The sequence below is a fragment of the Theobroma cacao genome, chromosome 2, assembly GCF_053813885.1.
Source record: "Theobroma cacao isolate CCN51 chromosome 2, ASM5381388v1, whole genome shotgun sequence".
In the NCBI taxonomy this organism is placed as follows: Eukaryota; Viridiplantae; Streptophyta; class Magnoliopsida; order Malvales; family Malvaceae; genus Theobroma; species Theobroma cacao.
This window is the reverse complement of record NC_142640.1, coordinates 50267473-50291059: the sequence shown is the minus strand read 5'-3', so window position 1 is coordinate 50291059 and position 23587 is coordinate 50267473. Positions and strand designations below refer to the sequence as shown.

At 35.1% G+C, this 23587-nt stretch overlaps 4 protein-coding genes and 1 pseudogene across 6 annotated transcripts; 4 read left to right on the top strand and 1 right to left on the bottom strand.

Moving 5' to 3' along the window:
• Positions 1–1590: 1590 nt before the first annotated feature.
• Positions 1591–4309, top strand: LOC18610475 (serine carboxypeptidase-like 45; annotated as a pseudogene). Its single transcript, XR_016024466.1, has 8 exons — positions 1591–1930; positions 2037–2141; positions 2228–2323; positions 2403–2495; positions 2618–3097; positions 3207–3343; positions 3593–3685; positions 3770–4309. The product of XR_016024466.1 is annotated as a serine carboxypeptidase-like 45 (transcript).
• A 584-nt stretch (positions 4310–4893) lies between these two features.
• LOC18610474 (serine carboxypeptidase-like 46) lies at positions 4894–7654 on the top strand. Of its 2 annotated transcripts, XM_007046145.3 has the most exons (11): positions 4894–5085; positions 5216–5391; positions 5504–5608; positions 5683–5778; positions 5862–5954; positions 6163–6248; positions 6360–6659; positions 6769–6905; positions 6985–7080; positions 7163–7289; positions 7377–7654. In XM_007046145.3, exons 1-11 carry the CDS (start codon positions 5045–5047, stop codon positions 7554–7556), a joined length of 1437 nt encoding a protein of 478 aa, XP_007046207.3. In that variant the 5' UTR covers positions 4894–5044; the 3' UTR covers positions 7557–7654. The 2 variants fall into 2 exon arrangements, with proteins under 2 accessions (XP_007046207.3, XP_017971407.2); XM_018115918.2 differs by lacking the exon at positions 4894–5085 and having other exon boundaries at positions 5130–5391.
• A 6612-nt stretch (positions 7655–14266) lies between these two features.
• On the top strand, positions 14267–18222 carry LOC18610473 (WRKY transcription factor 72A). The gene is made up of 5 exons (XM_018116203.2): positions 14267–14426; positions 14776–14859; positions 15740–16279; positions 16371–16484; positions 17121–18222. Exons 1-5 carry the CDS (start codon positions 14307–14309, stop codon positions 18075–18077), a joined length of 1815 nt encoding a protein of 604 aa, XP_017971692.2. The 5' UTR covers positions 14267–14306; the 3' UTR covers positions 18078–18222.
• A 255-nt stretch (positions 18223–18477) lies between these two features.
• Positions 18478–21306, top strand: LOC18610472 (Cystathionine beta-synthase (CBS) protein). The gene is made up of 6 exons (XM_007046142.3): positions 18478–18633; positions 18997–19185; positions 19305–19747; positions 20018–20284; positions 20380–20552; positions 20891–21306. The coding sequence occupies exons 1-6, from the start codon at positions 18564–18566 to the stop codon at positions 21171–21173; spliced, it is 1425 nt and encodes a 474-aa protein (XP_007046204.3). The 5' UTR covers positions 18478–18563; the 3' UTR covers positions 21174–21306.
• On the bottom strand, positions 20568–23445 carry LOC18610471 (Pentatricopeptide repeat (PPR) superfamily protein). The gene has a single exon (XM_007046141.3). The coding sequence runs from the start codon at positions 23349–23351 to the stop codon at positions 21495–21497; it is 1857 nt and encodes a 618-aa protein (XP_007046203.3). The 5' UTR covers positions 23352–23445; the 3' UTR covers positions 20568–21494.
• Between the last annotated feature and the right edge of the window lie 142 nt (positions 23446–23587).

Genomic DNA, 23587 nt, shown 5'->3' with positions numbered 1-23587 from the left:
ATAATAGTTTTACTTTTCAAATTTTATTTGAATTTGACTATAGGATTCTTTAATCTTACATACTTAATTGTGCACCTTAATTAAAAGTGGAATTTAAAAATATGAATCATGTTATAAAAAAATTTGAAATATGAACGTAAAGGTCAATTAAATTGCACAATGTTCAGTACGAGAAAAAAGAATAGTTAAAGTATCCAAATAGTTCTTATACCTATGCTTTTTGGTCAATTTAGTCATGGAATTCAAAATCTAGTCAATTTAATCCTTTGGTTTTAGAAATTTAAACAATTTAGTCTCTTCCTTTTTTGTCGTCTAATTTTACAATTAGAGGTAATGACATTACTGCTAATGTGGTAATGTCAAATCACTTTGACATGCTAATGTTGTAGTACTATGTGGTATTGATATGATGACGTGGTAATGTTCACGTGATAGATCGATAAAAAAATTAAAAAAAAATATAGGCTACATCATAATAACTAAATTGAACAAAAATGTATAATATAGACACTAAACTAAACAAAATTGAGATATTTAGAAACTAAATTGAATAATTTTTTTTTTTGAAAAGTATAAATCTGTGAGTAAATGATACATATATTTATTAATAAGTCAAATATTTAAATGTAAAAGATTTATGATGTTAAGAAATAAATATAAATATTTTATTACTTAATTATTTGATTTCATAATAGATATATTAATTTATCTTATTTACAAAAATTAAGTTTGAATTATCTTTTTATAAACAAAATCAATATTTTATAAAGTTATTTTTATAAATATATCATGATTAAAATCATTATCATTCAATTTTTTCCTTTTTTTATTAAACTTAATATTATTTTTAGTGAGATTATTTCATAATCCATTTATAAAAAAAATAAAAAGATTTAATTAGTTTTTTAATATACGATGAAAATCAAAATAAACTCATTAAATACTTTAACGACAAAATAATTTACCAATCATCACATTTAATATTGTGATTTTGAGTACTCAACAAAATTTTACTTTCCTTCTCAAATTAAAATTTAAATGCAATTTAAAAAGTAGTAAAATGCAATTTAAAGAGTATTAAAGAGTAGTTAATAGTTATTACTTCGGTGTAAGCTAAAAAAGTTTGAGAAGGCTTCATGCAGCTTGTTGCATGTTCAGAACGTGAAACTGAAGCCCAGGCACTCATCAGATCAGCATATAAACTGCTTTTGCTTTGTCCAACCGCCCATGATTGAGTTTACTACCGTACAAATCCTTCACAAGGAGAACGAGACCTAGCACATGAAAGAGTTTATTTTTTTTCCCTAATGGGATACTAATAAAGGGAATAAAAGTCAAACCAATGAAAAGTATTACAGCCATATGAGATATGGGGTGGGATGGCCATGCTTACAAGGAGAATCGCCCGTGCTCTCGTGATTCCCATCGTAAGACAATTTTCTAGATTCTTTTCAGACTTAAATTTTTGACTTCAACCAATCTGCTAGTCTGCTATGGTCCTACTTAGCTGATAAACAACTTTGGGGTACACAGACTGGAGATTATGAATTCCCGGTTCTTTGCTTTTGGATAGATTGAATTCTTAATTATTTCTCGGACATTTCGAAGCAACTTGCATTATTGGACTATATATGTAACTTTTCAGAAAAATATCTCGGGACCCATACTCTTCTCGTCTCCATGTGGAAAAGAATGAGGTTTCTCCTCGCTTTTCGTGTTATTTCTTGCTTCTTCCTCTTCTTCTTCTTTTGCAGTGCTTCTGCTGAGCTGATAAAAGCTCTCCCAGGTCAACCTGCCAATGTTACTTTCAAGCAATACTCTGGTTACATCGTTACTGAACCGAAACATGGCCGAGCTTTATTCTACTACTTTGTGGAAGTCGATTCCGCCAACCCAGGGTTACATCCCTTGACATTGTGGCTTAATGGAGGTAAGAATCCGCGGCCTAGTTTGGTGTTGCTGTTTGCGGTTGAATTCCATCAGGGTGTTTCTGCTTGGCTTAACGTCTGTCTGTTTGCTCGTTGTTTTCTTTTCAGGCCCCGGTTGTTCATCTCTGGGCTTTGGTGCATTTTCAGAGCATGGTCCTTTCCAGCCAGGGGAAAATGGACACTTGATCAAGAATGAATATTCATGGAATTTGGGTAATGCTTTAGTATTTGTTCACTAACATGGAAATCTAACGCTGAAATTAGGTTACTCCATGGATCTGATATTTCTCTATGAACAGAATCAAACATGTTGTATCTCGAGAGTCCGATTGGTGTTGGATTTTCTTACTCAAATACAAGCTCGGATTACCTCGGAGTGAATGATACCATAACAGGTAGATATGATTAATGCTAAATGTCATCAGGCACATTGTTAATTGTTAAACTCAGAGCACTGATAATGAGTGTTTTCAGCTGGGGAGAATCTGATATTCATTCTTAATTGGTTCAAAAAGTTCCCACAATATAGAGACTCGGATTTGTATCTTTCTGGGGAAAGCTATGCAGGTCAGGTTTCATTTTCACCTCTGTGCTTACTGCTTATATTAATCTTATTTGAATGGAGTTACTACCTTGGCCTGGCATCAAGATTGTGGACATAATCTAATCTTTTTTCTGCATAAATGTAGGTCACTACATTCCTCAGCTGGCAGCCTTAATCCTGAGTTACAATAAACGTTTCAGTGGCAGACCCATCAAGCTTAAAGCCATTGCAGTTAATCTTTCATTGCAATTAATATGCTATTCATGTTTTAGCTTTGCATTTGAGTTTTAGCAGTTTTCAACTTTACTTTTTTGATCTTCTGCAGTTGGGAAATCCTCTTTTAGATCTGGAAATAAGTGTCAACAATGCTGAGTTTTTATGGTCACATGGAGTCATTTCAGATGAAATGCTGATGCTAAGAAAGACTGTATGCAGTGAATCAAGGAGCCTTAAAGAGTCCCTTCATCGTAACCTGTCCAAACAATGCATCGATGTGCTGAACAAGGAGCAAGAAGAAATAGGTTCATATACTGACCCCGGAGACCTGATTTTGCCTATTTGCCTGTCATCAACTGTACTTGGGCAGACCGTTTATCAGGGAGCTCTCAATAGGTTACATGCTAAGGTAAGTAACAGCATTACTGCTGAGGCGATGCAAGTGAATCTCTGTAAATATGTCGTGCAAAATGTACAGGTTCTTCCTAACTAGCAATAGTCTTTGATTGTTCTTGCAGCTTGCTATGACATCAGCTGTTGCCAGTGATCCATGTCTTGGAGATAGGATATATCAATATCTTAACACGCCTAAAGTACAAGAAGCACTTCATGCAAACACCACTCACCTCCCTTCAGATTGGGAATTCTGTGGAGGGTCTGATCTCTTTCTCTCAATTGGCAAATCTGATGTGCCTATTTAACTAGTTCTTAACTCAGGTTTTTGCAAGTATGCAAACAAATTAAACAAACCTATTTCTGTTACAGGGATCTTGACTATCAAAGACAGAATCTTGGAATTAATATAATACCTCTTCTGTCAAAACTGCTTCTACTATGCCTATTTATCTAGTTCTTAACTCATGTTAATATGCAAACAAATTAAATCAAAACTTTTCTGGTACAGGCATCTTGTCTATCAAAGAGAGAGTCTAGAAATCAACATCATACCTCTTCTGTCAAAGCTTCTCAGGAGAAGCATACCAATTCTCCTTTTCAAGTGAGTAATTCTACAACTCAATAGTGTTCTTTCAAGCTCCATTGTTTCCTTAATTGACAGAAAGCCTCCGCTACTTCACTGCAGCGGAGATCAAGATTCAAAAATCCCATTAACACAAACAAGGATAATTGCGAATATGCTTGCAGAAGAATTGAAGCTTGTGCCATTTGGGAGTTATGCTCCTTGGTATGACAAGACGCAGGTATGCATTGGCAATTCCACAATAAAAGTTGCACAAAACTTCACATCAATTGTCAAATCATGTCTGCTGCTGATCTATCCTGTCTAAATTCAGGTTGGTGGGTGGACTCAGTCATTTGGCCAAGCAAGGAAAGGAAAAAATGTTACATATTTAACTTTTGCTACAGTCAGAGGTGCAGCACATGAGGTCCCATACACTTCACCTTCACAAGCTCTCACCCTATTCCGGGCATTTCTTAGAGGATCTCCTTTGCCTAGAATTCCATCAGAAAAGAAAACATAGAGTGTGAGGATTAATAACTTGGCTTTGCTCTTGTGTTTTAATTATGATTTTCTTTTGCAGTTTAACCAGTGTAGGGAGAAATCCATCAGAAAAAGAAAACAAAAAATGAGTAGAAGAAAGCTCCATTTCTTTCTAATTACAATTTTAGTTTTGTTATCTTCTTTCTCTTGTTGTACTTGATCAAATATGGTGAAAAGTCTTGGCAGGATTTGGAAATTTTCATAACTGAGAAAGAGCCATAACTGAGAAATAACACAATTTTCAACTAAAATTTTCATGTAATTTGGGTTTATAAACACATAGAGTAGCATTTTTAAAATAAAAAAGTAATGTTTATGGTATAATTTATAATCATTTCAGTCAGTCAATTATCGACAAAATATATATAAGTAATATATATCAACAAAACTATCAATTATTCACCAAATAAAGTACAAGTTGGCCACTTCCACCACTTAAACTCCTTTTTTTTCCTAACAAATATTCGATCAAATTTGTTGACTGATAGTGAAATTGGTATCAAAATTGTCCACTCCAATGATATTTACATATTCTGACAAATTAATCTTCAGAGTCATTCATCAGAAGTAGAGAAATTTGGTTGAATCCATCAAAGTTTCATTGATTTTCATAAAGTTCGACACATCATTTTGTCTTCGTAATTTGATCTCTTTTTCTTCCATGTCAATCAATCAATCAACAAATCAAGACAAATCCAACGTAATGTACAACCAAATCTGTACTATGAACCTGGTACCAAGGCTGCCTCCCTCCTTTGATTCCTTTTGAATTTGCTTTTTTGACTACAAGCGTTTGCTATGGGCCTACGCATGTGATGAAGAACTTTGACCCCGAGCAGGACCTTTTTGGTTTTGATGGAAAAGGCGAAAGCTACGTTCATCATTGGACCATATAAGTACGTTACATGATCCATCCTAGAAGCTACTCCCACTTTGATTTTCTACTTCAATTCTTCTTTATCTGGAAAAAAAGATGCAGTTGTTGGTTTACTTCACTGCTATTTCTTGCTTGTTTTTCTCTTCCAGGGCTTCTGCTGAGCTGATAACAAGACTCCCGAGTCAACCTGCCAATGTTGGTTTCAAGCAATACTCTGGTTACATTGTCACTGATGCTAAACATGGTCGAGCTTTATTCTACTACTTCGTGGAAGTGGATGCCGCCGATCCACTGTTACATCCTTTAACATTATGGCTAAATGGAGGTATGAATCTATGTTCAAGTTTCGTCAGTGTTTTAAACTATAGTCTTGAATATAGTTGCAGCTTAGCTTACTTGTGTCTGTTTGCACATTGTTTTTCTGGGGTTTGAATTAGGCCCTGGTTGTTCATCTCTTGGCTATGGCGCGTTCATGGAACATGGTCCTTTCCAGCCAGGGGAAGACGGATTCTTGGTCAAGAATCAATATTCATGGAATTTGGGTAAAGCTTTGGTATATGTTCACATACATCTTAAGAGGGAAATCTAAACTGATTTTGATTTTCCGAATGAACAGAATCAAACATGCTGTACGTTGAGAGTCCAATTGGAGTTGGATTTTCATACTCAAATACTAGCTCGGATTACATAGGTGTTAATGATACTTTTACAGGTAGATACAGTTAGTTTAACCTATGATCAGGCACATTGGTGAAGTGTTCAACTCAAACCACTGATATTTTTAGCCTTTTCCAGCTGAGGAGAATCTGCAATTTCTTGTCAACTGGTTCAAAGAATTCCCGCAATATAGAAACTCGGATTTGTACCTTACTGGGGAGAGCTATGCAGGTAAATTTTCATTTATAGCAACTTCTGTTTTATGCCTTTCTTTACCCTGTTTCTGTTCTGCACTTTTGCTTGTCTCCTGGCAGTCAAACAAAGGGTATGTAACATTCTTCTGCCAATGGTAATTTTGATTTGAATGGAATTATCTTGTTTGGAAAATATTTCTACAAAGCATAATTGTTTTCTGTTGCCTGCACAATTACAAATGCAGGTCACTACATACCACAGCTTGCTGCCTTAGTGCTGGATTACAACAAACATTCCAATGGCAAACCAATCAGGCTCAAAGCAGTTGCAGTTAATCTCTGATTGCTTCCATCCCGTTTTCAGCTTCATGTTACCTAGCTATCAGTTATCTTTCGCTTTATCAATTTTCAACATTTCTTTCGCTTTTCCCTATTCCTGCAGTTGGGGAATCCTCTTCTAGATTGGGAGATTAGTATTGACAACACTGAGTTTTTCTGGTCACATGGACTCATTTCGGATGAAATGCTCATGCTGAGAAAGACAGTCTGCAGTCGCCCGAGGGATGCCATAGAGTCCCTTCACAATAATTTGTCCAAAGAATGCACTGATGTGATCCACAAACAAAGAGCGGAAATAGGCTCGTATACTCAGTACGGAGATGTGACTTTGCCTATTTGCACATCAAGAAGTCTGTTTGGGCAGACTGTTTATCTGAGAAATTTCGATACATTGGATGCTGAGGTAAGTGGTACTTTGTCCCTAAGCCATCTCAGCAAAATAAATGATGCAAATGTCCAAATGTCCGGGTTCTTTCTAGCCTGTTAGCTTCTGTCTTTGATTGTTCTGGCAGCTTCCGATGAGATCAGTTATCCCCGGTGATCCATGTATCGAAGATAGGATACATAAATACCTCAACAAACCTGAAGTCCAAGAAGCACTTCATGCAAACACAACTCACCTTCCTTATCGTTGGGAATTCTGTACAGGGTCTCTGTCTCTTTTTCTGAACAAACTATATCCGATACATTTTGACCCGCTCATACTGAACATACTGTTTCTGTTGCAGGACTGATCTTGTCTATGAAAGAAAAAATCTAGAAACCAATATCATACCTCTTCTGTTGAATCTTCTCAGAAGTGGTATTCCAATCCTCCTGTACAAGTAAGTCACCACCTCAATGAGTCACTTCCAAGCTCCATTCACCCCTATAATCCACTGAAAAAATTGAGCTAATTCACTGCAGTGGAGATCAAGATGCAAAAATCCCACTAACACAAACAAGGATAATTGCTAACATGCTTGCGAAAGAGATGAACCTTGTGCCATTTGGGAACTTTGGGAACTATGCTCCCTGGTTTGACAACATGCAGGTAATCACGATCTGCTTCCAATTCCATTCCCTGTATTTGATTTCTAATTCCTAGTCTTAATGGAGTTTCTTCAAACATTACGTTCAGGTTGGTGGGTGGACTCAATCGTTTGGTCAAGCAAAGGAAGGAAAAAATATAACGTTTTTAACGTATGCTACGGTTCGGGGTGGGGCACATGAAGTCCCATATACTTCTCCCTCGCCAGGCCTGACTCTATTCAGGGCATTCGTCAAGGGATCTCCTTTACCTAGAACAATAGCAAGTTAATTAGCAAATCCAGAATAGGCTTGCAGAATAATAGATTGACTTGGTGCTTCTGTCTGTTTCAACAATAATGATCATGTTTTGCAGTTCAAATTCTGAAATGAGTGCTCCATTTCATAGCAAATCTCTTCTCCTTACTTCTTTTCCATTAGTAAATTTTTTCTCAGATTATCTCTAATCAATTCTATGAATTAGGGGGAAATTAATAAACGATTTGGAAGATATTAAAAGAAAAAACTAGCAATTCTCCAAATTCAAACTAATGTTGCTGACGAAGGTGGAGGTGATGCTGGTAACCTTAAGGGAGAGAATAGTGCTATTGCAGGTGGGGAAGGAGTTACCGCTGCTGAAGAAGGTGGCGGTAATGTTGGTGACCCTGAGCGAGAGAATGGTGATAATGAAGGAAAGAATCGCGTTATTGCGGGTGAGGAAGGGGAGGTAATGCGAGTGAGGTAAATGTTTGGTGATGAGGAATATGATAGGGACTATAGGTGTTAATATAGGCTGACTTGGTCTAATCTAACCCAAAATACTATGAGCGGAGAAAATATGGATTAAGTCGAGTCAATTCATTTTTTATGTAAACTGTCAAAATCTCGACTCAACCCATCCTTTGTCAGCCCATATGTTGAATTGGGTCAGTTCACTTTTATTTAAAAAAAAAATATAAATTTATTTTCACAATTTTACCTAACAAATTTTTTATCAATGAAATTATTTTATAATTTAATCCATAAATTGAATAATAAAACACTTTTTTCAACTATTAAATACTTATAGTGGAGAACGAGCGTGTCTTTTCATAAGTTATGTTACTGAAATATGAAAAGTCAAAAGAAAGAGCTTAGGTGATTGAGTATAGTAGGTAATAAGTCATAAGTTCTAGTTTGCTCCATTTAATCATTCAAGCTTCATAAAAATTCGACAAAGTTACTTCCTGTTGTGATAGTCTAATAATTGTTGTCAATATCATAGGAAGAAAGAGAGATGGGGGAGGGGAGGGAGGAATGGAACGAATATATTCTTCATCATGCCTTTGTAGGGTTGTCCACTACTTTTCTCGTAAATCATATTTTCCTTAATATTTTTGTTTTGTATTTTTTTTCTTTAAAGGTGCAAAAACAAAAACACTTTCCTCAAAGAAGCAATGAGTCAATGAGAAAACAAAGAATTCGTAAACTTTTTTTTCATTTTAAATTATTAGGAAAAAAAAAAGAAAAAGTGTATATCAACTTAAAAGTAAAAATGCTGTGTGCATGAAACTAGACTTTCACCTAAAAGAGGGTTGGCCCCTCATGTTAACTCTAATGCACTCACTCAAATTTTCATTAACAGAGATCCTTAATTCTTTAAAGAATCAAAAACTGTTTGAGATTATAATACAAGGCCTATAATATCTAGTGATAAAAGTAAAAAATCTTAGGGTTCTTCTTCAGTTTAGACTTTCAATATTGGACTGAATATAAATAGGTCGCAATATATGGACGCTTCCTATGCCTAATAGTTTTTTTTTTTTTTGGCTCGCAAGGTTAGCCCACACCAACCCTAGACAACCCACACTGACCAGATGGACTGACCCCTTTAGGCCTTTTTTTAATATGAGCCTAAATTTTCATACCCAATCCATTCCACTTTTAGTAAAAAATGAGTTAGTCCAATGAGCCAAGCTCATTTTGACAGATCTAAGAGGGACGTTGGAGGCACTTTTCCAAGTGGCAGTGGGTTAGCGGTAGGGCTGGAGAAGATCTGTACGAACAAGAGTTGATGCATATGAAAATTTACTTCCCTTACAAGATCAGCACATTATCTTATAACATTAGCACCATGCACATTATCTTAGCCACCTATCCCTCCCACCACCAACCTTACAAGGAAACTTATCCAAATCAATTTCCTTAGCCCCTTCAAAATTTACTTCCCTTCCCTCACAAACATTACCAGCGACATTTACTCCTTCTCCCCCACCAGCATTACCACCATTTTCATTCTCTCCTTGGTCCAAGGATGAGTACTTTAAAAATTATGTTGGTGAAGACTCCACTGCGACCCCTGTCTTGACCTTAACCCTTCCCGACCACGACCACAACTCTCGCCCACACCGCTGGTTCTTTCTTCTCTCGCTATTGGCAAGATTCTTTGTCAGAAGACAAGAAAATCGCCATCCATCATTAGATTTTGTATTAGACGAACCGCTCAAATAGTGGCATTAGCTGCTTCGAGCATGACATTTCTACATTGATGGTATAGAACCAACAACTCAACTAGATTGGTCAAAAAACGTTGGGCGTATTCAACTGCAAAGATTTAAAACAATTACGAGGAAAAGGTAAAAGATTTTTTTTAAAAACAAAATAAAGGTTTTCAACTATTTAAAAATTCCATATTCACAAGATAAATTTAGCTTGTGACAATTTTTTTTTAATAAAAATAACAAGCTAAAAAATGCCTAACATCGATTTATGTTCATATGATAAATACACCAAGTCCTAATAGAGTATACACTTATTATTAAAATATTAATCCTTTAATTCTTTTTATAGAATTACGAAGCAAACAAATCAATCAACAAATTAAAATCACACTTTTAGATATTTTTCCAGTTTGTTTAGGTGATGTTACTCGGTTTTTTTTTTTTCACATTCTGCTAACTGTGTAATTAGTAAAAACATTAGCTATATAATACTTTAATTTGCCGTTTTGGCTTAAGCATGACGGTCTAACAAATTGACTAAAGATATTGTTTTCAATTATTGATCCATAAAAACGTCTTGAGATTGCAATAACCAAATAGACTTCCTTATAAATAATGACTTAGGTGGACCAATAAACAAAAATCTTGATTTCCTTTCTGTCCTATGTCAACAAATAGTTATATTACATTAGTTTAATATTTGTATGAAGTATCGCACATTTTCATATAGAATTCATTTTTAATTGCAGATTAGTTACCAAATTTATATTATAAGATGGAAGAGGGTTACCTTATATAATAAAAATTAAATAATAAAAAATTCTTCATACTCAATATGCATATGAGACTTTCCGATGATTGAAACTTAAGATTCCAATTTAATTCAAGATCTAATTAATAAATTTTCATATATGAAATAAAATAATAATATGAAGAATCCTAATTGGATTCTTGAAATATTTAATTTAAATTTAGAGATTAAATTAACTATTATCTCACATTAAAATATTCATGATATCTTGATTTATTTATTTATTTATTTTTAAAATCAAAATTATATGATGTCTTTCAACATCGAAATCAAACCCTTCAACTTAGCATTTTCCTTTATCATATACAAAAAGTAAACTTTTGGAAAGTTTCTACATCAAGAATAAAGCTAAAACTTACACGAAAATAAAACAATCAATGACAGCTAAAAATGATCCAATGATGGTCATCAAGTTGGAATTAATATATATTAAAATTATAATTTTATATACATTGGTTGAGGTCAATCTAATTAAAAGGAACTTCAGCATAAGAGAGAAAAGAAAAAAAAATTACTTGTTTCAACTACTCAAATCAGCATCCATTGACTTCATTTTTATTATAATTACAACTTGATTTGTTTTTTAATTAATTTTTCTCTTGCAATTTGATTGAGATTTGAGTATATGATTACTTTTTAAATGCATGTAGACCTTCATATATATTATTTGCTGATTGAGCTGTTAACACCGTCTCTCCTCTTTTCTTTATAACTAGTTGAACCCTTAGATTTTGCAAGCCAAAAGAGAAAAAAAAGATTATACTATTTCTTGTTTTAATTGGACTTTGAGGTAATCATGCTTATAAAAAATGCAACATGTTAGCATTAAATATAGATTAATAATTAACTATCTAATGAAGAGTCAGGGTTAAATCAAAACTAGAGATGACCAAAAAGGATGACCCAATCCTCTGTATAAACCTTTTGGGTCTTTATTCTTTCAATTTTTGAGCTACAAAAGATGGATGGAATTAATGGAAGGTTTTTCAAATAAAAAAAAAAATCCAGGAAAGGAGGTCAAGGTGGGTTTAGGTTACTTCAATATAATAAAAAGATATATATATATATATATATATATACATATATACCTAAATAACAATATTTATATATATGTAATACTATCAAATTATACGTAAATAATAATATTTAGGTACGAATATGATAATTGCAAAATTTTTAATCGAATTACGTAAGAAAATATATTCTTCTTTTATTGGTTTTTTTAACTTTTAAAAAACTAATTTGATTATGAAAATTAATACTATCTAAAAACTCCTTTAAAAAATACTATTAATTCGGTATAAGATCATTGACATTCTTCCAACACAAAATATTTGATCAAATATGCTAGACCATTTATATATATATATATATATATATGTCAAAAGTGGTTCTTCATTAAAGACAAATAACCTATGGTATCCTCATGGAATGAATAGGTTTAGCAGAACAAATTAATCAAAAAACTAAACCTTTCTCTATTTGTCTTTTACGAGGAGAGCTACAATAATTATTGATTAATTAATCTAATTAGCCATTGATAGACAATTAATTATTTATTTGTTGATTTAAAATGCCAAGACCAATTATATATCAACAACTATATAGATAGATATATATATATATATATATATAGATTGACAAAAAATTTCACAATAATTTTATATGCAGTCATTCTCAACCCTATTAAAAATTATCTGAAATTATCTCATCGTCCTTGCCGACCACATTTTAATAAATTATTTTTCATAGAAAATTATATATAACATCTTAAATCTTAAATCTCTCCTTTAGATTGTGCTTATTAATGCGACCGTTCATTTATTTATAAAGTTTTTTGGGAAATTTAATGGCATTATATTTATGATTTATATATGTCTATCAACAATTAAAAGAAGCAAAAATAATAAAATAGATTTTCAAAATCATTTACCTAAATGCTGGATAAATTCCATGAATTTAAACATATAGCTTAACCTATAAACTCAGATTTATATATGTGAGTGTGTGTATGTATGAAAATCACCATTCATTAGAATCCTCATCGTTGTTTTTATTTTTTAAAATTTTTTTAATTAAAATAATAATAATAACATGGACGTTGAATTTGTCACTTATTTTAAGCCAGAATTCCATTGTGGATTTGTTGTAATGCTCCTTGTAATTGCTTCATTGACATTCAGTTTAATTGAATTTTTCTTTTTCATAATTCCATATCCTTGTGAAAGGCATATTATTTGCGGTATATATATATCATAATTAATTGAGAACAAGTCCAACCTTTGACGGTCCTTTCTTTTCCTTTCAATAGAAACATTCAATTTCTTTTGATAAATATATTAAGACGAGGGATGCCCCCATGACTCTAATGTTGAATTATTGGATTAAAATTTTAAAATAAAAAAACATACGATTTATAAGATTGGAAATAATTACTTTTCATAATTAAATAATTCACGATATATCCGAGATCTTTTTTTTTTAATTCCTCCATTTGCTTTGATTTTTCCTCTTCACGTTCAAAATTTTCAACCTAATGAAATTGCAAACTTCACTTTATTTCTTCGACGGATATATAATTTCCATTAATATAAAAAATTCAAGGTTGACACTTGACTACATCTATCAAGTAACTATCTTGATTTTTTAGTTTCAAATTCAACAATTTGAACTTTAAATTTTACACGAAACTACCAAGTAAAACTTTAATTTCAATATTAACAAATATATTATATATAATTACAATAAAAAATCATATATCATATTTTAAATACGCAAGTAACCTAATTTATTTTTACCAGTCTTAATTTTAATGATTGGTTTAAATTAGGACAGGAAACATAAACCTACCAAAAATTGCATCCAGAAGGACGCAACCCTAGTTTTATTATCTAATTCAACCCAAAAATAATTAGCTAGTGCCACATGTCGACTGCTGCATCCAGGAACATCCAGAGTGTATACTTGAAATACGGTCAGGTCAAGCCATAACAAGGGAGCGCATTGTTCGCGTGATTGAATGACGTGGCAGTCAATGATTGGCTAGTAGCTCAAGAACTTTTAAGGTTTTGTTTGCCCAGTTGTCGGGACCCACATGGTCACCACAGTCAAAATGACGGCTGCTGAATTCGGTGGTCGCATGACATTTTATGCAACTCACGTACGGAGTTTTGGTTTCTACATTAAAACGTTGAAAATTTAACAATTGTTTTTCTTCATCTCAATCAAAACTAAATTCTATTAGTATTAGCAAATTGATACAATTTTCTTCGTTATGTCAAAAATTTGACACAAACAAAATATAGAAAAAGAGTTCATTTTTATAAAAATTAAATAAATTTTCCTACGATAATCGTCTTTAACTTATTAATTTCATTAAAAACTTTTTATTTATCTCACGGTTTTAAATCCAAACTACTTACCCCGGATATAACTACCGTAAACTCAGACTTTATAATAAGAGATTTCTTATCAAACCGAGTAAAATGATTTATTTGGAAAAACCAATAAAAAAAGAGTATTGAAAATGAAAGGAAGAGTTGCTTCTTGGATTGTACAAGAGAAGATATCAAGCCGCTCGCATGTTTGACATTTCTCAATGAGTAGCAAAAGACAGAAAGATAAGAACCGTGGTTTGTATTATTTTATTTTGTCTAGTCAAAATCTGGGGCTGCTTCTCCTCCTTATATAAGATGTCCCTTGTTCTGACGTTTTCGGAGATTGAAAAGCTAGAGAAACCATTGAAGAATTAATGGAGAATAATTTGGAGAAGTCTGCTCTTGGAAATAATGTTGTGTTTGAGGAGAAGATAACCAAATCTGGCAGCAGCCCCGGTGGAGAAGGTGATCATGTTTCTGTAGAAACCAACAAGGTGAGCTTGTGGCTGCCAAGCTAGCTATGCTTGAATAAGGCTTGTCTGGAGAAAAAATAGTCTTGCTTTTTTAACTGAAACTCAATCTTTAAGCCTGATTTCTTAATCAATCAAAGAACTTTTTGATTTAAGATATGTACTGGGTTTTGTATGCTTTTCATAGTTTTGGCAGTACAAATTCAAAATTAATGGGACATTTCCTATTCTTTTTCTGGGTTTTTAGATTGTTTGACTCTGAGGAATTTGAAATGATCATAAATCTTTCTTCTGTATGTATGTAAATACATCATTTGTTCCTTAATGACTCAGTATTCATGCGTGGAGATTAATTTATTGTGAATGTGTGCAGGGAGAACATCAAAGGGAAATCAAGCAAGAAGATGACAGATCCAAGCCTCCTTCACCAAACAAAAAGGATTCAATCATCAAGGAGGTATTAAAGGAACCTAAGAACTTCATATATATAAAATAAAGCAACTACACAGAAATTGGTTTATTTTATACTGAATTTTGTTGAACATTTAATATATGCTCAACCACTTCCATGCACCTTCATTCAGGAAATTGATTTATCTTTCTTTTTCTCTGTCAGCAAGTTGCTTGGCTGATCATCATGCTAATTCTTTTATACCATAGGGGAAACAAAACAATATGTTTAAATTAACAATGACTGCATCTCCGATTGATTCCTAATGCACATTCATGGATTATATATCATCTCATCATGCATGCATCAGGTCAAGATTAGATTAAGCTTGGGAAAAAGTTTTCTCAATTTATCTGCCTGCAGCAATGTTTGATCACATGATTGAAACCCAAGCCATGTGGTAGACCTGAGCAAACATGCATGAGTCGCCCCCACCAAGTCATATTCATATATGGATGGTGTTCCTCGTCTTCTCTTGAATACCAGCCTGAATCCACCAAGTATTTCCTTTTATTCTTTTTGTGCCATTGATCCTTACAAAAGAAAAATGAAAAATCAACTTTGTTGTTCAAATTTGTGTATGTGATTCTACAAAATTTACTCCCTCATCTCTTTTTCTTTGTCAATTTTTTTTTTGAATGTCTCAATTTTATATTATAAATTTATTTTTCATGATTTTTTCAATTTTTTATATTAAAAAGCATTGAACATTTATATTATAAAAAAATTTCATATTTTAAACAAATTAAATTCTTTCAAGTCATACAAATATTATTGCATATGGTAAATATCGCTAACGGTACAAAAGTTAAAGTAAAGGAGCATTAATAATTCTTTATGATTATGCATTAAGAGTTGAGAAGCACAATAATTTGTGTTTCTGCAGGAGGATCAACTTGAATCAGCCAAAGCCAAGATGGGAGAGGTTAAAGAAGAGAATGAAAGGTTAAGACTGTTACTATCCCAAATCATGAAGGACTACCAGTCTTTGCATATGCGTTTCCGTGACATTCTTCAGCAAGAAGAAGAAGCGAAGAAGTCCACCGAGACAGCCCCAAGCCATCAAGGAAATGAAGAACATGATCTTGTCTTCCTTAGCCTGGGGAGAAGTTCGGGTACTGAGTCTAAGAAAGAAGAGAAAAAGAGCAGCAACCTGAGTAATAATGGCAAAGAAGATGAGAAACCGAATGGTAATGAAGGACTTGCACTTGGCTTGGAATGCAAATTTGTGCCCGCTGGTTCAACCGAGAAGAACCCAAGCCCTGAAACTAGCTTCGGGAAACAGGAGGAAGAGGAACCAGCTGAGATATGGCCACCAAGTAAGATTCTCAAGACGGTGAGAAGTGGGGATGAAGATGCAGAAGAGCAAATGCAGTTCAAGAAAGCAGCTAGAGTTTCTGTCAGAGCAAGATGTGACACTCCGACGGTATGGCGCAAACTTTCTATTGCTAAAAGCAAGGAAAACATGGAAAATGCTGTTTTACCAAATTGTGTTTTCTTGGATTTCGTGTATGCAGATGAACGATGGGTGTCAGTGGAGAAAATATGGACAGAAAATAGCAAAAGGAAATCCATGTCCCCGAGCATACTACCGTTGCACAGTCTCACCGACTTGTCCTGTGAGGAAACAGGTATCAGCTGCCTGCCTTAGTTGAAAAATCTGATCCCCAAGCGATCAGAATGATTATTATTTTTTTTTTTGATTTACACAACTTAAATCTGAATGCTGAGACTAGCATGCATGGAGTTTCAAATGCCATCATTTCACACAAGAAAATGGGCCCATAACCTTCTGTTAATATTCTTACTACATGTGACAGCTTAAAAGCAGCTTGACATTGGCATGTAGCCTTTTTTATCATGGAAATTGGAAATAAAAGATCATGATGTAAATGTGAAATATATGTTAATGTCGTGCTTTGTTTATTTTTGAAAGTGCTGTTTAGGTTGATGTTGAAGTTGTAGAATGGTCAAAATTTTAAATTTATCTTATCAATATAATTTTAAAGAAGTAAATTCAATCATAGATACGGTAACAAAAATTGAGATATGATTGATGCATGAACTTTTTCTTATCTTATAATATTATTTTATTATGAAAAATTATTTTATAGTTATGAAACTTATAATTCAAATCACAAACAACAAACAAAAAATTTACTCAAATTTTATCATGAGATAAAATTTCAGCGCGCTTATTTCATTGTTATGATATGATCATCAGCCTCCTAACCAGTTTCCTTCAACTTAAATTTGTCAAACGCCAGGTACAAAGATGTGCTGAGGATATGTCCATCTTGATCACAACATATGAAGGGAACCACAACCATCCTCTACCCCTAAGTGCAACAGCCATGGCTTCCACCACTTCTGCAGCAGCTTCCATGCTGCAGTCTCAATCATCAAGCTCACAACCGGGCCTTGGGACCTCAGTTTCTGCCCCCAACTCCACATCTTTTGCTGCTCACCTCCATGGTCTAAACTTCAACTTCTCCCACAATTCAAGGCCATATCAACACTATTTCCCTAACTCTTCAATCTCAACTACCAATTCTCACCCCACTATCACTCTTGATCTTACTGCACCAGCCAACTCCTCATATTTCACTAGACTTTCAAATGCACCCAGATACTCATCGACATGTCTCAACTTCTCCTCTTCACCATCTTCTTCTTTAGAAGGCGCCATTAATAACCCACAAACATCTTGGAACACAGGCCACTTAAACTTTGGGGCACTTTCTAACCATAAAAATAGCTTTTTTGGGCCATTGAATAATCTAGGAAGGCAACCACCTCAAGAACACTTGTACCAATCATACATGCAAATGACCAACCAGACTCCTCATCAGCAGTCTTTATCAGAGACAATAACAGCTGCAACCAAGGCGATTACATCAAATCCAAGCTTTCGATCTGCCTTAGCGACTGCCCTCACCTCCTTCGTTGGAAATGGAGGTGGTGTGCCAATATTAGACAATCATAGTGAAAATGAAGCGAAGTGGGGTGAGTCACTTCCTCTGAGAACAGCCCTGCACCATGCAGCTGTAGACAAGGAAGTAGGATGTGCATCAAGCTACCTGGGAAAGTCTTCATCCGTGAATTCTCAGCAACAACAACAAAAGCAAGGAAGCTTACTACTGTTCCCAACTAATTCATTGCCATTTCCAACGTCCAAGAGTACTCCAGGTCCGCCTGCAGATACTAGCAATCAAATTAAGTGATGGGCTATTGGAAAAGCTAGTGTGTGTTTAACTTTCCACAAGCTAATGTAGTGGAGACGCGGGAGAGTAGACTAAAGAGTAAAAAGAATTCTTACTATTTGTTTTTTAACTTTTGCACAAAGAATCAACTTTTTGTTTCTTACTATTTGTTCTTTACATTTTACTTTACCTCAAAATATCGAGAAAAAAAAGAACAAAACGTCTTTGACCAGTAACAATCAATTAGCAACAATAACAAGTACTAACAAGAACATCATATACCGGACTAGAGAGACAAATTCAAGCCCAGGAACCCAGGAGTGGCAGGCCCGGAAGATCCATGCAACAGTGCCTGGTAATGCTAAAAGCCCGAGGCCCACCATGTTTGCCTCATCAGACCAGTTCAAACAACACGTGGTAACCTACAAAGTATGCCATGCGTCAACTGGTTACACGTGGCATTACAAGGCCCCTGCATAACTCAATCTAATAATTTCACCCCAGAATATGAACAGAGAACTTCCCGGCCCTCAAAAGTGGAATTCCGATCCCAATTTCCTGAGCAATTTATCTGCAGGTAGATCATGTCAAATCCTTGTTTTGGGTGTTATTTTTTTATCTAGCTTTGATATCCAAACCATTTTCTTGTGTAAATATTATCACTGCAGATATCAGATCATAGTTTTTCTAGTTTTACCATAGATTCAGTATCAAGCTTTTATATTTACCCCTGTTAGATTTTTATGGTACTAATGATTCTTGACTGGTCTTTTGGTTCAAGAATATAATGGCTCTCCAAAAGCAAATTACATGAATGATTTTATAAATTTCGATGTTAATGAAGTCATTTTGAGATATAAAAGAATGTAGATACATTGATTCTAAACAGTAAAAGGTACAAATTGGGATAGTGAGCTAATCATGCTGCACATTGATGTAGAGATGGCACAAGCACAAGAAGCCAGTGAAAGTTCAGCACTTTCAAGTTGTGATGCACTTTCAAGTTGTGATGCTTATTTTGAGAAAATAAAGTCCAGGAAGAAATTACCACAACCGTTGCAGGAGACTTTAACAGCTGCATTTGCCAAGATTCCTGTTTCATCTTTCCCACAAGTTCCTGGTGGCAAAGGTGATGATAAAAGCTTTGTTGAATCTAGAAGTTAAGCAATTTTAAGTTCATGTACTTTGTATCAGTAATGGAAAATGCCTCAGTTTCTAATAGTTGTGCGGTGACAATACTTTTTCTAGTGATTGAAATTGAAGCAGAAGCTACAATTGCTGATGCCGTTAAGATTCTATCAGAATGCAACATTCTGTCTGCTCCTGTGAGAAACCCAGATGCAGCAACTAGCTTGGACTGGAGAGAAAGGTACTTAGGAATTATAGATTACTCAGCGATCATTCTCTGGGTACTAGAGAGTGCAGAACTTGCGGCCGTTGCTTTATCAGCCAGCACTGCTACAGCTGCTGGTTTAGGTGCTGGAGCCCTTGGAGCTCTTGGAGCAATAGCAATGGGTGTGACAGGTCCTGCTGCAGTTGCTGGACTAACTGTTGCTGCAGTAGGAGCTGCTGTGGCTGGTGGCGTGGCAGCTGATCAAGGTGTAGGAAAAGATGCTCCGTCAGCTGCTGACAACTTGGGCGAGGATTTTTACAAAGTCATCCTTCAAGAAGAACCCTTCAAGTCAACCACTGTAAGTTTTATGGTGAAATGCTGATTATGTATACAAAAATTTTGGTTCAATTTACCTTTATATATTCATTTTTATTGGCTCTGCAGGTGCAGTAGGCCACGTTTGTCAATCTTTTATCCTTAGTTTCCTTTTTCTATGAATGATAATATATATATATATATATTATTGGGACCAAGTAAAACACAAATTACACACCAGAATGATGATCTAGTCTTCTTTTTACACCATCATGAAAGGTACTCAACGCATGATATTGTATTTTTCTTTCAGGTAAGGTCAATAGTTAAATCATACAGGTGGGCTCCTTTCGTTCCAGTTGCAACAGACAGTTCCATGTTGAGTGTCCTACTGCTACTCTCTAAGTATAAGCTGAGAAATGTGCCTGTAATTGAGCCAGGCAAGCCCGATATCAAGAACTACATCACTCAATCTGCAGTTGTTGGAGGTCTGGAAGGATGCAGTGGGAGGGACTGGTTCGACTGTATATCTTCACGGCCTATTTCTGATTTGGGACTCCCTTTCATGTCTCCTGATGAGGTGAAACTTTATTGGTTACCTCAAAATAACTGATAAGTATTTTTCAAGCTACCCTCAATATGAAACTTAAATTAGTTCTGTGTGCACTTTGCCAGGTTATTAGCATCCAAAGTGATGACCTGGTTCTTGAAGCATTCAAGAGAATGAGAGACAACCAAGTTGGTGGTCTTCCGGTTGTAGAGGGGCCAAGCAAAAAGATTGTTGGGAATATAAGCATAAGAGACATCAGACACTTGCTGCTCAAACCTGAACTTTTCTCCAATTTCAGGTACGGCAAGGCAAAGGCATAAAGCTTTAGAACTGCATAGCATACCTCATATTTAAATGCTGATATTTCAATCAGTCCCAACGAAAAACTACTCTTTATCAAGAAGAAGTGATAATCAGTAAACCAAGCTAAAAGATAAGTTCTGTTATTTGTATATTATAGTCCATTAAAAAATTACATATGCTAAATTGCTGAAGAAACGTGGCTTAGATCACTTCAGAAGATACTTACCTAATCTCTCCCTCCAAGAAATTATTATTTAGTAACCTTGCAAAGAATATTCCACGCAACCCTTGTTGATTTAACAATGCTTTCATCTGCTTGATTCTTGATTTCAGGCAGCTTACCGTGCAGGATTTCATGAATACTGTTGTCTCAATGGGCCAAGAATTTGGCAGACTCACCCCACCAATAACATGCAAGGTAGATTCAACTCTTGGTGGTGTGATCCAGAGTCTTGCCACCAAATTGGTGCACAGGATCTATGTAGTAGCTGAGAATGAATATGAAGTTATCGGTGTAATTACTCTCAGAGATGTGATCTCTTGCTTCATATTTGAGCCCCCAAACTTTTTCGATAGCTACTTTGGGTTTTCAGTGAAAGAAATGTTGAATCATTGAAGTTTCTGTTGTAATCGCAACCCTTGGAGATGCAGAGATGTAATTGAATTTGATTCAGTTTACAATCTATTCTGTATATGCAGCTTCTCTTCATGCAATGTCAATTGAAATAAATCCAGTGAATTTTGCTGTTTCCTTTCGTGCGCTTGCAACTGAGCAAAATTGAGGGAGTTTTTTCCATGTCACATAGCTATCCGGTTTCCAGAGAAACAAATGTTGAGGAGTGAAACTTCTTTTCCAGTAACCTGGAAAAATCCGAGAAGATGCAGAAATGTATTTGAATAAGGTGGGATCAAAGCATTTTTCAGAAGTTGTTCCTTTTCATGTTACTGCTATTGAACTAAATCCAGGGAATTTTCTCAATCCTCTGTCATCTATCACTTGTCTTATTCTTTCCGCATCTCCCCACCTTCCTACTGCGGCGTATATGTCGGACAGTATGACAAAAGGAGCTGGATTCTCTGGCTCTAACTCTGAAAGCTTCATAGCCATTTCTTCTCCTAGCTCATAATTCAAGTGACACCTACAAGCACCAAGCAGAGAAGCAAAAACCGCAGCAGGAGGGTCGGACATTTCTTGTATTATTTCTTTGGCTTCTTCTAGTCTGCCACATCTACCCAAAAGATCAATTATGCAACCAAAATGCTCAAGATTTGGGCTCAAGTCACAATCTTCAACCATCATTCTGAAAACTTGCAATCCTCTGTCAACTTGACCGGTGTGACTACATGAAGATAAAACGCAAATGAAAGTTGCAGAATTCGGTTTTACCTTGTCCTCCTGCATCAAGTCAAAAATTTCCAATGCTGATTCATTTTCTCCATTTCTTCCATAACCGGAAATCATTGCATTCCAAAATGCTGGATCATCAGGCTTTGATTCAAAGTGATCAAAAATTTTACGCGCACAAGAGGAATGCCCACATTTCATATACATGTCAATTAATGCAGTAGCCATGAACTCCTCTTTACTAATGCCACTCCTTGTAGCATGCCCGTGAATCTCTTTTCCCTGCTTTAAAGCAGACAAAACTGAACAAGCGGGCAAAAGACTGGTAAAGCATTTTAAACTCGGTTCTACACCAGCAGACTGCATCTTCTCAAAATACTTAAAAGCATCAAATCCCTTCCCTAACTGCGAAAACCCACTTATCATCGAATTCCATGTTGCTGAATCAGGTTTCATTCCTTCAAATTCCAACTCCTCAAACAGTGCAACAGCCATCTCACTTTGATTGTTCAACATCAACCCTGCAATCATTGAATTCCAAGTTATCAAGTTCCTGTTTCCATCCATCTCCTTGAAAACATCATAGCCCCACCGCCATGCCCGACACTTTGAATACATATCAACAAGTGCAGTTCCGATCATAGTATAAAACTGCATCTCAGCTTTCATAACAACCCCATGAACCTGCCTGCCAAACTGTAGATACAAAAGACTTGCACAGGCAGACATGACAGTAACCAAAGTAACAGTATTGGGCTGCTTTTCTTGTGAACTGTCCCTCATTTCCTTAAACACGTTCAACACCATACGTGGAACCCCATTCTGCAAAAGCCCTGTAGCAAGAGCATTGTAGCTGACAACATTCTTATTGGTCATCTTCACGAACATTTTTGTGGCTAAAACTATCTCTTCACACTTAGAATACATAGTCAGCAATGAAGTTGCCACGTAAACATCCAATTCAACCCCCAACTTAACAGCCAAAGAATGAAATTGCATGCCAAGTTCAAGACTTTGACAAGCTGGCAAAACAGTAGCTATAGTGAGTGAATTAGGCCTCGACAATCCAAAAATCATCTCCTTAAATACTAACAAAGCCTCTTCCCAATACCCATTCCTCCAAAACCCGGAAATCATCGTGTTTAACGAGGCCAAGTTCCGGCCAGGCATCTCAGCAAACACCTTGAGAGCATACTCAAAGTGGTGCAGTTTCATGTACGTGTCAGTGAGAGCTGTGGCAGCGTAAATGTCATGGGAAAACCCGGTTTTGATGAGATGGGTATGGAGGATTTGGCCCTGGATTGGCGAGTTGAGCTTGGCACAGGCTTTGAAAAGAGGAGGAAACGTGAATTTGTTGGGAAGCAATGAATCTTTGTGGTGTTGACTGTGTAGATGGAGTGCTTCTTTGTACAATCCCTTCGTCACCAGTTTTAATATCTGCTGTTTCATGAGATTATACCAAAATCAAGAAAATAGAACAAAAAAATTACATATGAAGCTTGAAGGGAAGGATGAAATTCAAGATTTAAACAATGAGTGAACACAAAATATTTTCTTATTAAATTAAAAATACACTCTTAATAGAGTTTAATACTCTCTGATTGAATTAGTTGAATTGGAATTTTTTTTATAAATTAATTCTTTAAAAATAAAGAATTCGAATATAATTCTTTGAATAAAGAATA